Genomic DNA, 18,805 nt, shown 5'->3' on the forward strand with positions numbered 1-18,805 from the left:
ACATGAAGAAGCATGGTAAAATCCTTTCTGTCTAGAGTGAATTTGTTTCTGCAATTAAAAAGCAATTCTATCCACTAGCTTATATGCAACAAGCCATGATGAGTTGGCAAACTCTTCGCCAATTAAAAGGGAAAAGTGTACAAGGCTACACCCAAGAATTTAGAAAAAGAGCTTTGATTCTAGGAATTTCTTTAGACTCACCTGAAACTCTATTGAAGTATATAGGTGGTCTACACAGCTATTTAAAGCATACCATTCTCATGTTTAATCCCACTAGCATAGATGAGGTATTTGTTCAGGCTACACATCTAGAAGCTAGAGGAAAGAATGTGAACCCAGAAGTTGGGGGATCATCAAAACCCACTGCAAGCAAGAACAAGGAAAAGAGAAAACAGAAATGGAAAGAGAGGAAGAAAAATGCTGTACAAAAGACCAAACCTTCATGCACTCACTGCAAGAAGGATGGGCATGATGATGAACACTGTTGGATTCTGCATCCGGAGCTAAGACCCAAGAAGTTAGATGGCAAAAAGAAGAAGACTGATGCATCTATTCAAAAATATTTGGGGTTAGACTCAGGGGATGAAATGACAATCACAGCCATAGGCATAAAAGGTAAAAATTGTGAAGCATCTACTAGTAATTTTGCACAATCTACTGATAATGAAGAAAATGAGAGGAAAAGACATGATCTTCTTCATATTAGAGTTATTTCCAAGCATCAAAAGATTGATACTTTGTTTGATAATGGCTCACAAGTAAACTTAATTTCTGAAGCAATTGTAAATAAGATGGGATTACTAACCACACCTCATAAGAAGCCATATCCATTGGGTTGGTTATGTGATAAAGCAAAGCTACAAGTGACTAGACAATGTAAACTTAGGTTTTCTTTTGGGTCAGCATTTGTAGATGAGGTTGAGTTAGATATAGTTCCTTTGGATATATGTGGAATTGTTTTAGGAAGTCCTTACTTGTATGATAGAAAAACCATTTTCTATAGAGCTGAAAACAAGTATCAACTTGTTAAAGATGGAATCGAATATATTGTAAGAGCTCATAAACTCAAGAATAATTATACTCTCATAAACTCAGGGCAGATGAAAAGAATTGTAAATTCATGCAAACAATTTTTACTGATGGTTGTAAAGGAAAAGAAACCTAACAAAACCAATGTATTTGAGGGCTGTAATGCTAAACAACAAGCTAATTTAGAAAAAGTTGTTTTAGAATATGATATACTATTTCAAGAACCTAAAAGTTTGGCACCCAAAAAGGAAATAGTACATGATATTAATTTGTAGCAAGATGCTCCATTGCCTAACATCGGAATTTATAGGTTGTCCGCTTTAGAGAATGCAGAAATCAAGAAGCAGGTACAGGAGCTGCTCGAGAAAGGGTTCATAAGACCGAGCACATCACCATGTGGGTCTCCAATTGTCGCAGTGAGAAAGAAAGATGGCTCATGGAGAATGTTCATTGATTATCGAGCACTGAATAAGATAACGATAAAAAATCGTTATCCCCTTCCTTGCATAGATGATCTATTAGATCAGTTAAAAAAATTTGTTTACTTTTCCAAGTTGGACTTGCATAGTGGCTACCATCAGGTCAGAGTTGCAGAGCAAGATGCATGGAAGACTGCTTTCAAAACAAAACAGGGATTGTATGAGTGGTTAGTTATGCCTTTTGGCTTAACTAATGCTCCTACTACTTTCATGAGAGTAATGAATGATGTACTTAGGCCTTTTATTGATGATTTTTTCATTGTATATTTAGATGACATTCTTATATTTAGTAAAACATGGGAAGAACATTTGAAGCATGTAAAGCAGACACTAGATGTTTTGAAAAGAGAAAATCTCTATGTTAAGCTCTCAAAATGTCAATTTGGCAAAACATCTTTCAATTATTTGGGTCATATTGTAGGGGGTGGTGAATTGAAGATAGATCCCTCTAAGGTTGCGGTCATTGTAAACTGGCCTAAACCCAAATCTACTACAGAAGTTAGAAGCTTCCTAAGAGCAGCATAGTATTGGAGAAAGTTTATTGCTAACTTTTCCTTCATTGCAGCTCCCTTACATGCTTTAACAACATTAAACAAGGTGTTTCAGTGGGGAGGCAAACAGTAGAAATCCTTCGACACCTTAAAAGAAAAGATTAGTACAGCACCAATACTAGCACTGCCCGATCTTCAAAGACCCTTTGAGATTGAAACAGATGACAGTGACTATGCCATGGGAGCAGTGTTGATGCAGCATGGTAAACCCATATGTTATCATTCTGAGACATTTGATTCTACAGTAGTTAATTATCCCACATATGATAAAGAATTGTATTCATTAGTACAGAGTGTGAAAAGGTGGAAACATTATTTAATGGGCAAAGAGACAATTATACATATTGATCATCAAACACTTCAATATTTACACTCACAAACTAAGTTGCAGCAATCAAGACACTATAGGTTTTTCTACAATAGTTTCATCTTGTCATCAGATATAAAAAGGGCATACACAATAAAGTTGCAGATATGTTGCCTAGACAAATCATAAATGCATCTATTATACTTAAGCATAATTCAGTATTGCATGAAAGCTACAAAAAACAATATGCTCAAGATATAGATTTTAAAGATGTATATGCAACTTTAAGTTGTGGCAAACAAGTAGAAGAAATGGATTATCATGTTAAGGACCAACTCTTGTATCATTTTGGAAAGCTATGCATTCCTCAAACTGAAAGAGTAAAGATAATTCGAGAAGCACACACTTCTCTAATATTAGGTCACTTTGGTGTAAATAAAATAGTTGCACAGTTGCAAAGATTTTATTATTGGCCAAAAATGAATGAAACAGTTTCTAGATATGTAAGAGGGTGTACCATGTGTGCTAAAAGCAAGCCCAGCAATAGAAAACTAGGCTTGTACACTCCACTACCAGTTCCTTCTCATCCTTGGGAAAGTGTTTCCATGGACTTTGTTGGGGGACTGCCTAAATCTAGAAAAGGTCATGACTATTTATATGTTATTGTGGATAGGTTCAAAAAAATGTGTATTTTAATATCCTGTAACAAACAGATTACAGCTGAACAAACAGCAAGATTGTTCTTTCAGCATGTATGGGTTCATTTTGGATTACCCACTTCCATTGTATCTGATCGAGATTCCCGATTTGTTGGGAAATTTTGGTCAAGTCTGTGGGAATTGATGGACACCAGACTGAAGAAGAGCACAACCTTTCATCCACAAACAGATGGCCAAACAGAAGTGGTCAACAAGACAGTGATCCAGTTGCTCAGAGGCTATTGCAGCAAGCATCCCAAGCTTTGGGATGAACATTTATGTTATGTGCAACATGCTTACAACCGTGCTAAACATTCTTCTACACAGAGATCTCCTTTTGAGACCTGTTTTGGTTTCACACCAAGGTCTCCCTTGGATTTTGTCTTTGGTAAATACATAGTGGTCGACAGACATAGTGATGTGGACAAGGAAACCAAGTTCATTGAACAAATCCAAGAGATTCACCAGGCAGTATAGGAACAGCTGGAAAAGAGCTAAGCCAAGTACAAGGCAAGGCATGATAAGCATCATATTGAGCATAGTTTCCAAGTTGGTGATCAAGTCTGGCTGTATATCAACAAAGACAGAATGCAAGGTGAAGGTAAAAAGCTGAAGCCAATAAGGTATGGACCTTTCAAGATACTTGAGAAAATTGGTGAGAATGCTTTTCACCTTGATTTTCCAGCTTACATGCACATCTATTTAGTAGTTAATGCAGAAAGCTTGAGACTATTTGAACCTTCATTGGTTGAAGATCCCGAAGAGCAAAGTCAATTGCCTTCTATTGATGATCTGTTGCCTGAATATCTTAATGAATTGCAGGAAGATACAGTTCTAGACAAGAAGGTGAGAACTACGTGCAGAGGGGATGTTGAGTACCTCAGGATTGGACTCAAGGGTTCAAAACCAAGCAGTGCAAGATGGATAGAAATTGGGCAAGTGAGGAATCTATACCCTCACTTGATTGATTCTTAAGAAAAACCAACTTTTGGTGGTCCAAAAGCTTTTTCAGTGGGAAGGCTGTGATCCAAATTAGATCCTAGAACACTCTCTAAGTTTTCATGAACTCTTTAAAAATCATGCCAAAGTTTCAAAGTCTTATAAAGATCAAGCTTATCGGAGGTATCCTCATAACAGTTGCAATTTGTGATCAACACGAAGCAACGAGGACTGTTGGTCAAGCACACAGACCGTCGGCCCATGGTAACGCGTGCTATCACAAATTAGCAAATCTAGAGGCCATTTTGAGAAATGGGGGTAGTTTATGATATGCGATTAGTGACAAGGCAAGTCGCTAATCGCATATTGCAGGGCAAACCCCTCAAAGATGGAAAGGCCGCAAGCACCTGAACCCAAAAATCATAAAATGTAACGGATATCATTCTGATTTTGTTAGAAGCGGGGTCCCACAAAAACCGGCAGGATATCGGAAGGGCTTCGAGCGGTAAGTGGTTTCAACGGAGCCCCACCCGATGCCATACAATGGTTGCCACGCGTCCAGTGGAAGAGAGAGAAAATCGCTCACATCGGACAGGTAAACGTCATGCGAATTATCCGCCCGATATGGACGATGACTGTAGGATTTGGAGGCTCCAGATCAACGGCGGAGACGCGTTCTGATTGATGACCAGATTTGATAAGGTTAACAAGTAGAGTTGTATGGGATTTGAAGTCCGATATGGACGATGCGTTGGCAGAAGGTTGTGTTTCGCATGCATTCTTGGACTAAATGGTAAAAACGGTCGTTTCGAGTATGCCCAAGAGAACTGACACTCATCCGTTACGAAATAGGTGGCCACCTCCCTATGAGGCGTTATACAGTGAATGATGACGTAGGACAAAGGAATTCAAAAGGATAGAGGCAGGGGAACCGGAAAGTTGGGAAGCGAAAACGGATAGTCAAGAAGTGGATTGGCTTTAAAGCCACAAACTGACAGAGAGAGCAGCAAGCAATAAGTTGGAGCAGAAAGCTAAGAGCAGAGAATAGAGTAAAGAATCCGAGCTGACCTGCAGAAGCAAAAGGCAGCATCAAGCCAGAGTTAAGACAGAGCCAGAGAGAGTCAGAGAGTTTGTGTACTCTGGATAAGGCTTGAGAAGTTCAAGCGAACTCCTCTGTATATGTTTGTCATGTATTGAGTCTCAGATTAGACTCATACTATTGTGACCAATAGAGGTTGAGAGTCATTCAGGAGAGTCTGTGTACTCTAGAGACTTGGGGGATCCAAGTATAGTCTTGCTAGTTTATATCTATTGAGTGAGACTCAGATTGAGCTCACTGTTGTAAAGACTCTGCTTTGAAAACATAATAGAGAGGCTATCACTGAAGGCTGGAACAGGAGACGTAGCCTAGGAGTATTGGGTGAACTCCTTATTAAACTTGTTGTGTTTATATGTTTTCCTATTGTGTTTTCTTTAACTGCTTCAGTGTTTGTGTATTTCACAATCTTATCAATCCGTTGCATAAAATAACATAGGCACATCCATGCACATGAGTCTGTAATACCTTATTAATTGTCTTAGATCAATTCTAGATCACAAGGGTTCTCCTTACCCCGGTTCCTTGAAATGGTGCACTGATCTCCTAGGAAGCTGGCTGACGGATGGACGAACAACTCTTAGACTATTCTACCGACTCACGAATCGTGGAAGACATTTGGGTCAATTTCTCCCAACCAATTCCTGCATTGTCTGAGCTAGTGACAGCCAGTTTACCGGTCACAAGGGTTAAGGCAGTTATTATGCAAATGGAGGACATGGAGGTAACAACTTAGACCCTAGACTTGCAACCGTTTTCGGCAGTTTCAGAGGGTATATTTACCATAGAAGTGGGCTTGAAGGCACCTTTCCTACCCGTCTCGTCTCTTATGGAAGTGAACAAATGGTCGCAAGCCCTTTCAGTAGAAACGAATGCTCAAGGAGGCGCGGGCTCTTTAGGAGAAGGAACGAGTGGCCTTCGACCCCCTACACAAGGGTTGCTGCCCGAATGACTTGGCATCCTAGGGTCCTCCCCTTTCTATACAACCTTCCAATCAGTTGGCTTTGCCCATCCTTCAGGTTGCTTCATAGGCATACCTGGACAAGAGCTAGATACGAAGGATAATCGATCTCTATACTTTGAAGACATTGGCCTTGCGGAAGGTGAGCAGGCCGCCAAGACGCCACCTAAGCGACCAAAAAAATCAAGAAATTCAAAAATCAGAGAAAGGGATAGGCGTTTAATTTTTGGTGAAGGCATCACTATGGCACAAGTTGCCCTTACTGAGAGCACTGTGTTAGTTGGAAGGGTAAGAGGCCAGAACTACACCTCGATGCACCTACGGAAGTGGACGACTGAGATTTGGGGAAACCTTCTCATTTAGCTTCCAGGTATTCTCTCGCTATCCCGGGGCTGGTTTGCTCTAATTTTCGCTCACCCGGATTAGGTTGGCTAGGTTCTCACTCGGTATTGGCATATTGAGATGACCCCAGTTTTGTTGAAAAGATGGTCGCCAATGTTCAACCCAGAAAAGGAAAACCGTGGAGCTGGACCAATTTAGGTTCATTTTCCTACTCTTCCGTTACAATTTTGGGGGTAGGAGATCTTCAAGGTTATAGGAGATGACTTAGGTGTCTACTTGGATCACGACAAAACTTATCAAGACACAAGCTACCTGGCGATGGCTCGTATCCTAGTACACCTAGACACCAGAGAAGGATTGGTATAGAGCTACTTGCTCCAGATGGGGGACATTACTCGTTGGCAAATACTGGATTACAAAGGTATTCCCTTTCGTTGTCAGAAATTTCATTAAGTGGGGCATCTCTATAAAGACTGCCCAAGAATTTCAGGGCAGAGTCATATTCCGGCTAAATTGTTGTTCTCATCCTCCACTCAAACTCAGGAATCAAACTTTCCTTCTCCAGTGGACATCCATGAGACTACTCCGCCATCTTTTCAGGAGTTGCAGCAGGCAGCATCTCATCAGTCTGTCAGAGTAACTTCACTGTCTCCAGTCAAATCCCAATTTTGGGACACGACATTTGCAGGTATGGAGCCAAATTTTGTGAAATCAACAATTATCATAATCACCTGCCAGGTGAATGAAGCAAGACTTGCCTACCAACTCTTTGCTTATGCGAGACAAGACCTAAATGCTGGCCTAAAATACTTGGGCTTCATATTGAAACCAAATGGTTATCAAATATTAGACTGGGCGTGACTTATTGATAAGATTGAAAGTAGAATCAACATTTGGCAACAACAATTGCTATCTCGTGCAGGCAGGCTCACTCTGCTCAAATCAGTTCTAGAAGTTATCCCGATTTATTGGATGTCGTTGGCCTGGATCCTTAAAGGCATCTTAAAAAGAATTCAATAGTGTTGCCTCAGTCTCCTTTGGCGAGGTCAAAGCGCTGGTAGAACATTTGCCTGGGTTCGTTGGGACCGCATTGACAAGCCAAAAAAACTGGGAGGCTGGGGCATAAAAAACTTGCAGTTCTTTGCTAATGCTTTGGCTACAAAATTGGGTTGGCAGCTTATAAAATCCAGAAGTCTTTGGCAGGAAATTACATTTTATAAATATATTTATCCGCTCGCAATTTTGGATTGGATCCGCAGCCACTCAATTCTTTCAGCAGGTTACTCCATAATATGGGAAGAAATATCTCAGTCTCTTCCCCTCATCAAGCGAGGACATGCCTGGAAAATTGGCAATGGGGAGCAAGTTCGGATCGGACTAGATGCCTGGAGTGGTTGCGGGAATTCCCATATTCTTCCTCGACATCTTTGCAACTTCCTACAGGCCTCTGGTAGCACTCACTTAGTGCATATAACAATTGCTAATCAAGACATTAGGCAAAGCCAGTCCTGGATGGATCACAGAATGCTCAACATTCCTAATGCTTGGGTTGTAGACTAGAAAACTTTTATCGGTTCCCTATAGGAGGCCAATGTGCGGATCATAGACAAACATGATGTCCTTATTTGGGTGATTGATCCCCAACCCCCAAAGCAGGTTATGCATACTAAATGGCTGCCAGACACTCCGGTGAATTTTCCTGGTGGTGGCAACATATTTGGAAATTAAAAGCCCCCCCTAAAACCAGGCTTTTCATGTGGTGCATTCTAATGGATAAAGTTCCTCCCAAACTAATGCTTATGAGTCGCGCTATCTCCAGTCCCTCCAAATGTTGCCTGTGTTTGCAACATGAGGAAGATACTACTCACTTATTCCTTACCTGTCCTGTCTTGAAATCATTTTGGTTAAGGATCCTCGCTTCACTGAATTTTCATATTGCCTAGACGGGGCAAAAGTTGAAGAGGCTTGGCATAGTTGGTGGTTAAAAGCCAACTCACAGAAAGTTAGAAACCTACCACTGCTTATTTGTTGGGGAATCTGGCTTAACAGGAACAAAACCATCTTCATGGATGCCAAGATCGATTGGGAAGCCTCCAGTACTTCATTGTTGGCCATCTACAACTTGCTCCTGGAGGACCCAGATGTCAAACCCCTTCGGGTCATTACCCCAAAAATCATTGATACAAATATCCCTTGGGGTTATTTTGACGGTTCGGCACAAGCCAATGGCTGTGGGGCTGGCGAGATATTGCATATTGATAACATTGTGAACTACAGAATCAAAGTTGGTCTAGGCAAAGGCACCAACAATTTTGCTGGATTGAGTAGCCTAAAACACCTCCTCCTATTTGCAAGAGAACTAACTGCCAAAAGATTCAAATTTTTGGAGACTCACAGCTCACTATAAACTGGACCAATGAAGTTAATCATTTTCACTTGCACACACTTAGAGATATTTTGACTGATACCATTTCTCTAAAGTCTCAGTTTGATTCCTTTGCATGCTTACATATATACATGGAAAGGAATGAGATCGTTGATCGTATTTCCAAAGAGGCAGTGCAGTTGAATAGAGGTCAATGGCAGATACAGGAATTCAGGGAAGGCACTTTCTACAGCTATTATCACTGACCATTCATGGACATGAATGATCTCTAGATCATTCAGGAATTTTTCTCTTTTTTCCTTTTTCTATGTACATAGATGGTTTCTATAGTTTATTGGAACAAAACTTTGGTATATATTTTTCCTGATGATTACTGGACTTTTTAGAAGTTTATTATCAATTTACACAGGATGGTTTTTTGTAAAAGCTTATAATATCTTTTAACTGATCCCTTCTGTTGACAACATCTCATACATGCAGTATTATACAACATGTAATTTTCTTATACTATTAATGAAAATTACGCTTTTTCCAAGGAAAAAAACCTATGCAAAAAATAGAGAATGAAAAAATAAAAAATCTCACACACATAAGACACAAGATATATATTTTGGGAAACCCTTTCAGGAGAAAATCTAGCTAGAAGGTGAGGTCATTCTGCTCTCTTTCTCTATCTGGAAATATGGCTGCAAGTACAAAGAAGTATGCCTTGTGCCTCATGAGCTGCTATAGTGCACAAATCCTCTCTGTGTGCTCTACCTCTTATCCCTCTTGGCTATTTTTCTCAACTATGGAACAAATGCACCAGAAATAATGGAACGCCTCTTCCTCCTAGTGGCCCGGTTATAGCACAGCCCGATATCCTATGAGTGGTTAAGTTTGACTACCTCAATGCTTAACCAAGGTTACAATATAGACTATTCTAGAGCCTTTTACATCATAATCACGTGGCTAGCCCCTTTTTCCACGAACAATGGGGCTGACATGATATCTTCCCGAATTATGGTGGTGAAAACAACAAGGTCAACTTCTAAGTGGCATAACTTTTGCATACAAACTTCGATTGATGTGCTTCTTGCACCGCTGGAAAGATATTTGTGTGTAGGATAGCATGAAGAGGTGTTATGCTAAAGCGACAAAGTTTTACCCCCCAAAAAACATCATTTGATGCCTAAAAATTCTCCCGAAAGGTTTCAAATGTCATGTTTTGCTAAATTGGGTCCCACAAGTAAAAAAGGTCCCGCGAGTTGATTCCTCCATTTTTTCCACTCTAAATGCATCAATATGGAGGAAAAACAATATAATTATCCATTCCGGATCAATAATGCTAATGTAAGTTTACTTACATTAAAAGTGTCTTAATAACATTATAATATACTAGCCTAGATCCATCTTAACTACAGATCTACCAAGCGCCGAGAGGGATCAAATATCTTTTCACTCTAAAAGAGGTTTGCACCTCAAGAAATTTGATCCCTCTAGATTATTGGTAGATCCGAAGTGTGTTCGTGGGGCAAAGTCGTGGGTTGTCAAAATTTAGAGCCCAAAAATTACCTATCTTAACTTTATTTTAATTATTAATTTTTTTTTAATTATCTTATTTTTATTTTTATTTTTATGTAATTTGATTTAGTCAAAATGTTTGCAGAACAAAACATTACAACATCTCTTCTATAATGAGTTGGAGAGCATCTCTCAATATAATAAAAATACCTTACTCCAAATGAAAAAATAACCACCGATGATAAAATGAGATAACATGGTGAATGAATATAGTATGATTTTGAAATTTTAAAAAAGAAAATGCAATAATATAAGATTTATAGGCATTACCAATGCTTATGTTTTAGATGAGTGGGCACATAATATGAATAAGAAAGTAACATCTAAGTAGAAGTAGTGCCAAGTCTATATATGGGCATTAACAACAATGCTTATGTTTTAGATGATTGGGCACATAATATGAATAAGAAAGTAACATCTAAGTAGTAGTAGTAGTGCCTATTCTATATTTTGAAAGTGAGTTCACTTTATTTGGAACTTAGAAATTGATATTATATATACAAATGTAAAAACGTGTTTAGTTTTTAGTTTTGTTGTTTTGTTTTTTTTGCTTTTTTTTAATTGGAAAAATTATATTTTTATAAAATATATGTTTTAATATTAATAAGACTTTAAAATAAGAGTGAAATTATTCTAAAAACTATTATGTTATTTGTAAATTGATGGAGAGAACAAAAATAAAGTTAAAATAGATTTACGTGGGTTTAATTCCCTTTTTTAAATAGGCTATATTCTACCTGAATACTATGAGTCAATACCCTGGGTTATCTTTATTTTATTTTTATAGGGTTATTTTCATTTTATTTTAACTAAGTTAAAATGTTTACATTACATTACAATAATATTTTAATTTTCTTTTATTTTTATCTTTGTTTTTATTTACAGGACATTAAAGTGTTTTTTTTTCCATTTTTTTTATTAGTCATATATATATAATTGGAAAAAAATATTGTAATGTAAAAATAAAGGTAAAAATAAAATAAAATAAAAATATTATTGTAATGTAATGTATGTCAACCACTATAAGTTGAGTATAGCTTGGGTGGTTGACATACATTACATTACAATAATATTTTTATTTTGTTTTATTTTTACCTTTGTTTTTACATTACAATATTTTTTTCCATATATATATATATATATATATATAAGAGTTGAGTTTAGTTTGGGTGGTTGGGCATAATAGTTTCAAGTCTGGTAAGTTGACATGTTGATGCTCTTGAATGGAATAGAGTAACTTTGTTGCACTCTTAAGTGAGTTTAGAATGAAGGCTCGGAAGGAGGTTGACTTTTTTATTTCACTTTTTTTTATTAGTCACATATATATAAGTTGAGTTTAGCTTGGGTGGTTGGGCATTATAGTTTCAAGTCTCGTAAGTTGACATGTTGATGCTCTCCAATGGAATAGAGTAACTTTGTTGCACTCTTAATTGACTTTAGAATGAGGGTTGGGCTGAGAAGGAGGTTGAATTTTTTCCCTAGGTCATACCCAATGCCTAAAACATTTTTTTAATGAGAATGCTACATTTTTTTAATAAGAATGCTATTGATATACGAAGAATTGTAACTTTTTTGCTATAAAATAATATAATGTGTTTTTCCTTGAATATATATATATATATAGATAGATATATATATAGATAAACTTTTGGCTTTTTAAGTTTTCTTCTATTTTCTTCCCAACCACTGTATTTTTAAGAAGTAAATAAATTGACGTGATTCCTTAAAGTAAAGGAATTATTTTCGCCATATAAATACTTGGAATAAAATAAACACATAAAATCTAATTATTTTAATTAACAAAACTTTATACCATTTTTTCAATTTTATTTTATTATTTTAAAATATATAAATACATACATGTTAGAATTTATCATAACATATCAAATAAATATTTATAATCTGGTCATTTTACTCAAAATAAAAAAAATAAAAAAAAATTTACAACATTTATTTTATTTTATTTTATCTTAAATAAACATTAAAACTTAGATAAGCACTTCCAAGAATCCATTTGAGGTATGCAAATAACACCCAAACATCCCAATGGACATGAAAAGGCATGAAAAGGCCAAAGATTGATTAAATTAAATATATTGAACTATTTCACAATAAAATTCCAATTCTCTTTAACAATAAAATGATACAAAATCAAATTTTGGTATTAAAAATTTATTTACTTAAATTTTTAATAAGAAAATAATTTTATTTTATTTTATTTTTTCTCATAATTATAAGTTTATTTTTTATTACCTTGTCAATATCTTTAACATTTTCTTATGTATTTTTCCTTATTTCCTGCCACTCAAATACATTATCATACCACCTTTATTAAATCAAAGATTTAACAATGGTATTAGATCAAATATTTAGTATTCTTAAAATACACATTCCCTGTTTCCTGGCACTCAAATACACTATAAACCAGCTTTATTGAATCAAATATTCTTAAAATACACATGTATGTTAAAATTATTGATTAAATATTCATAAAGTACATAGATTTGAAATTATTTCTACTTTATAAATACTTTTAACAAAATAAACATATAAAATTTCATTATTTTAATCCACCAAATTTTGCACTACTTTTTTATTTTATTTCATTATTTTTAAAATATATAACTATTGGAATTATTTTTATTTTATAATAAATACATAAAATCTAATCATTCTAGTCCCCCAAAATTTATACCACTTTTATATTTTATTTCGTTTAAAATACACACTAAAATAAATTTAAACCACAATTCCCATTAACTCATTTAAAAATTTCATAATAACGCCTAAACATCCAAAAAGTTCCTTAAATTAAACATACGGAGCCATTCCACAATATTATACAATAGATTGAAAAGTACCAAGGACCTTTAACAATCAGTTAGTCACTATCTAATTTGCTCAAAGATAGTGGACCTATTCCATCGAGAACTGGAAATAAATTTTCCTTAAAAACCCTCATTTCATTGCAGTATACTCAGAACCCATTCCAAGACAATTGTATATTTGTTTCTGTAAAAAACAAGAAAATCCCAATAGTGTGCTGAAAGCTATGGACCCATCCCATCGAGAACTGTATATATTTTTTCCTGAAATATATACTCAGAACCCATTAGAAGAAAATTGTATATTTGGTTCTATTAAAAAAACCTCTAATTTTTTGCCTGATTAAAAAAGAAATCGTATGCAGATGCATGCCAATCTAATTTTTAATACCTCTGCACATAATGATGCCAAATAGGTCTCAACTCAGTTTCTCCACGCGGTACGACTGGTTAATGCAAACCAAGGGCCAATGGATCTGAGAGGCAATATATGTTTTAAAATTAAGATGAGATAAAGCTTTCGCATCTTTTGACTCGCGACTCTCGGAATATCAAATTGCATTCGTCGATTTTCTACACCTTCAACATAAATTTAACATTCGGCTTCATCCATCAGTCTCTGGTAGGGCTCAAAGGCACCAAGTGATTTGAAATAACTATTATAAGTTTTGTTTTTTTTTAAGAATCCGATCATAAATTGTGAGTTAGATCGTCATTTTTATATATTTAAAATATGTTTTAATTATCTATATGGATTTAGTATCTTGAAAATCTTAGATTTTTTTTTTTTTTTTCCCTGCTGAAATCCACACAGCTTTCAGGTTTACATAGTTTTCCCAGAATTAGATCACAGGTAGAATTGGACCTAACAAGTTTTATTAAATATCAGCCAAAAGAAAATATACCTAAAAAACTCAAAAACTTAGTATAATAGAGTATGGAATTGGGTTTATGTTCAATCGTTAGTCCAATCCACTGTCAAATCATAGGTCTAGCTTTAGATTTTCTACACTTTGAATTGATCTGCACTTGGATTTCGCAAGCGCCAAATTGGCTGCCATACTGTTATTTAATGTTGAAGTACAATATACATTTTGTACTTCATGCGGTTGCCATTGTAATTATTTATATAAAACATGCATTGTTATTATTTATCACTAAGCAATTTTCTGTTATATTAAATGATGACAAAGATTCCACAGACATTCGTTAGATCTGTATACATAACAGATTTTAAGTGTTCTTTATTCACCGGCTTTACTCAGGAGCCTATAAATCCCCTTCTGACAGGATTACAATTTGTGCAATCATTTAGTTATTGAGAAGGATTTCCAAAGTGCCAGATCATGGGTTCCTTATCTGTTATTGTAGTGTTACTGGTCCTTATCTATTTGCCACCTTTGCTGGCCTCTCTGGCAGATCAGGAGATGCCTGATGGTCTGGTGTTTGGTCTCACACGAATAGAGAACCAAAACCAGACAGCAGAAGCAGTAGATATCCCAGAATTGCTTCACACTGCACGTAAGAAAAGCTCAAGCAGGTTTCATGGCCTTAGAAAGAGCAGAAGAAACCCTAAGGCTCTGAATGTATCAGAGCGTCTAGGGATTTATAGGGATGGTTATGTCATGTCCCTTAGACTAGGCTCCCCAGCTCAGGCATTTCAAGTCTTCATGGACACTGGTAGTGACCTTGTGTGGGTGCCATGTTTGGATTCCCCTGAATCCACAGACTTTGATTGCATTGACTGTGATGAATATCATCAAAGAATAGATATATTCTACCCTAGTCATTCTCGTTCTCGCAAACCAGAGTCCTGTGATGGCACCTTCTGTTTAGATATCCACACCTCAGCAGACCCCTATGATACCTGCATAATGGCTGGATGTTCTCTGAGAGACCTTGTAGAGGGTTCTTGTTCAATGTCCTGCCCTCCATTCTCATATCGATATGGAGATGGCATAGTCACAGCTGAACTGATGAGAGAACGCATTGTACTAAAGGGGCCCTCCATTGCAAAATTCTGGAACTTTTGCTTTGGTTGTGCAGATGCAGTTGTGAATGAGCCCATTGGAATAGCAGGGTTTGGGAGAGGTGCCCTTTCATTCCCTTCACAGTTGGGTTCAGCTTTAAGTTACAGAGCATTCTCTTACTGTCTGGTAAGTTATCGTTTTGAACGATATAACTCTAATGTCTCCAGCCTCCTGGTTCTAGGAGCATCTGCAGTTCCTGCTGATGATGGACTGATACAGTATACTCCAATGCTTAGCAGCCCCACTTATCCTAATTATTATTACATTGGTCTTCAAGGAATCAGCATTGATAACATACACTTGGAAGTCCCACAGAACTTGCAGGAATTTGATTCAGAGGGCAATGGAGGTATGATTATTGACTCTGGAACTACATACACCCATCTCCCTGAGACACTCTACAGAAAAGTCCTGGGCACTTTAGAAGCAATAATTGCATATCCCAGATCTATGGAATATGAGAATCGTACTGCTTTTGATCTCTGTTATCTAGTCTTGTCTTCTCAGAGCTATCAGGGATTCCCTACCATAACCTATCATTTTCAAAACAATGTTACCCTTAGTTTACCTACTGAGAATCACTTTTATGCCTTCTCTCCTGCTGCTGGGAATGGGGATGCTTCTTCCATAGTGCATTGCTTCATGCTCCAGAGTTTTGAGGAGGTGGATGTCTCTGGATTCTCTGCAATTCTTGGCAACTTTCAACAGCAGAACATCCAAGTTGTTTATGACATGGAGAAGTCAAGGATTGGGTTTGAACTGAAGGACTGTCCTAATCATTCTGGTTACAATAATATATACAACTAGTGTACTTTCAATATACTGCAACAGCAGCTACTGCACCTGCTAGTTTTATAAATAAATGATGACATCCACACGTGGTTGTCTGTCATTATCAGTAGGTATTTCTCAATAAACACCGTCAAGATTCTGAGTTGTTTGGCCACTATGTATTTCTGCAGAAGATTCAGAGATCATTGGCCATTTCGGGATATGCGGTGATGTGAAGAAGTCTCTTGAGTCAGGAATCGTCTGGTCAACTGGTGGTGTTGTCTGTATATATGAAGGAAATTTTATCGTTCTATTATTGTCTATTTCTTAATTCTGAAGGTGAATGTTTGAATCATATATTATATAAAATCAGTCAACATTTCACCAAGGTTCGAAAAAGTACATCAAATGTTAGGTTTTAAGAAGATTTATTAAATTAATTAAATAAAACTTTTCATTCAATACATGGTGGACACTACTACGCACAGATATGATAGTAGAGTGGTGGACCAAATTCAAATAGTGTTGTTTTTTTGTTTTAGATTTTCTAATTTTATTTTAGTGGTAAAATTTAAACTAAAAACTTAATATTTAATTTTTTGTTTTATTTTTAATCATAATGTAAATATATTAAATGATATATTTAAATTATTTATAATATTTAAGTTTACGGGGTTTTGGATACATGGTGATTGGGTGTTTTGTTAAGGCAAGTTATCGGTTCAATTCCCCACCCTGATCAGGGCGATATATTGGACATGATGAAGATGTAGTCCTGTGAACCTTACAATTATTTATTTATTTATAATATTTAAATATAAATATTTTTTATTTAAAAATGATAAAAAAAAATTAAGGTGAATTGTATTGCGTTAAAAAAATTTGGGATTTGCATCATGAGTATGAACAATCTTATCAATGTTTCACTCGAGACACCAAACCAAATTAAAAAAAGAACTTCATAGAAATGACAGTGATTGCTGAATACTAAAAGAGACAACAACCGAGAGATTTGCCTAAGATGCTCTACATGATAGCTTTTGTAGCAAAGGAGACACAAAACATGGACATGACACACTTAAGCTAAAATGTCTAAATTTGAGATTGCAAACTAAATGGGTTTTGTTGGGTCCTTAGATGTTCTCTTTGCCATAGGAGGTATGTCGAGATGTTGTTCTATTCTTTCATTTGATGGTCCAAGTCCCTCAAGTACTAGTGTAAGTAATCCAAGGAATGAAGAACGTCCTCGTGGTACTCATACCAACCCTTAAGTGTATGCCCCAGTAAGAATTTCATTTGCTAGTAAAGGTCAAAAGTTTGCATATACTGATTGAGCTGACCCTTCATGTGCCCTGTGTTTGGGATCCATTACACCCATTCTATAGGGACTGTAACGACCAAAAGTCATATACACAGTGGAAATCTTTCAAAAACTTCAAAAACGTAAATGTCCATTGTAAGCCATGTAACTGTATATTGAATATTATATATTGAATTGATGAGATATGAGATGATTATAATGAGGGTGAGGGCATGCTTATATACCCTAGGTAGGTACCTTTTACCAACGGTTATGTCCTTAGGGACATGCCTTTTCATTAACTAGTTACTAATTAATCATTATTATTATTATAGTTTTACATCATTTATATTATTTTATATATATTTTTATTTATAATATTGCCTTCCTCTTCAAAAAGCTTTGTCCTCAAAGCTTACTGATGAAAGGGCTTCATCTCTTCTCCTGTTTTGAGTCTCTTCTCATCACGGAATCGTCATCCTCGTTGACACAAGACGATAGGATCCTCCGAGTGATAGATAAAATTGTCGGACTGAGAATGGATCTGACCATCCTAGATTAATCTTTTGTGGAATGTTTTGATCATTGGAAATTAGTAATGAATTGTTATCATAAGACTGGATTCTGCAAACTTCAGTATTCCTTGGAACATAAATTTGTTGCTTTTGTTTTGATTGGTTCAAATATGTAGATTGAGTTGTTTGCTTTTGTGATTCAGACGTCGATAAGGAGTTCTTCTGGTTGGAATTTCCCTTAACTTGTGTGTGGTAGTTTCTTGATTTACTTCAGGTACTGTTGTAGTTGAATTGACTACTGAATCATCACTTGGAATTTCCACTATTTGAACTGCAACTTCTAAATATTTTTTAATTTCTATTGGTCTCTCATCTTCTTGAGTTGAAAGATTGGTTGGATCGGTATTTGTTCCTCTTTCTTCCACATGGAATGAAGACTTAGACACTTCTTTCGTGGTACGTTCTTTTAATTTGTTTTTCAATAGTTTCTTATCATCCTTAGGTTTCTTAATTTGAGTGAGTAGACTTTGATTATGGTTTCTGAGATGTAAGAGTTCCTCATTTTCTGAATCAAATTTATTTTGGTCTTCAAGCTTCTCATCTTTTAAACACTTAATTTGTTATAATAACCTTTGGTTAATGTTCTTTAAGCATAAATTTTCCCCTTCCTTTCTTGATAGACTTTCGTTGAATTTTTTTTCTTCAGAAATTTCCTTTTCTTGTTCTACTGGTATTTCTTAGTTTTACACTTTCTCACTTGTGTAAGTAGTTTCTGATTATGCTCCTTCAAACATGAATTTTCCTTACTTTTGTTGGGTATGAATTCTTCAAACTCTTTCTTCTTCTTTGATATTGTCTATGGATTCTCTTGAAACATTAGTTTCACAATATCCTTGAGATATTTTGACGAAGGCATTATTAGTTCTGATTTCTTTGTCATGTCTTGGAACGTGACCATCTTCTTCTTGTGAGAGAACATACATACATACATACATACATACATATATATATAT

At 36.0% G+C, this 18,805-nt stretch overlaps 1 protein-coding gene across 1 annotated transcript; it reads left to right on the plus strand.

The window, feature by feature from the left end:
• Positions 1-14,522: 14,522 nt before the first annotated feature.
• Positions 14,523-16,013, plus strand: LOC149263177 (putative aspartyl protease At4g16563). The gene has a single exon (XM_089386744.1). It carries the CDS (start codon positions 14,523-14,525, stop codon positions 16,011-16,013), a length of 1,491 nt encoding a protein of 496 aa, XP_089242870.1.
• Positions 16,014-18,805: the final 2,792 nt, after the last annotated feature.

Source organism: Pinus tabuliformis, chromosome 6, assembly GCF_031772625.1.
Source record: "Pinus tabuliformis cultivar Carrire ecotype Pingquan chromosome 6, CPIR1, whole genome shotgun sequence".
Classification (NCBI taxonomy): Eukaryota; Viridiplantae; Streptophyta; class Pinopsida; order Pinales; family Pinaceae; genus Pinus; species Pinus tabuliformis.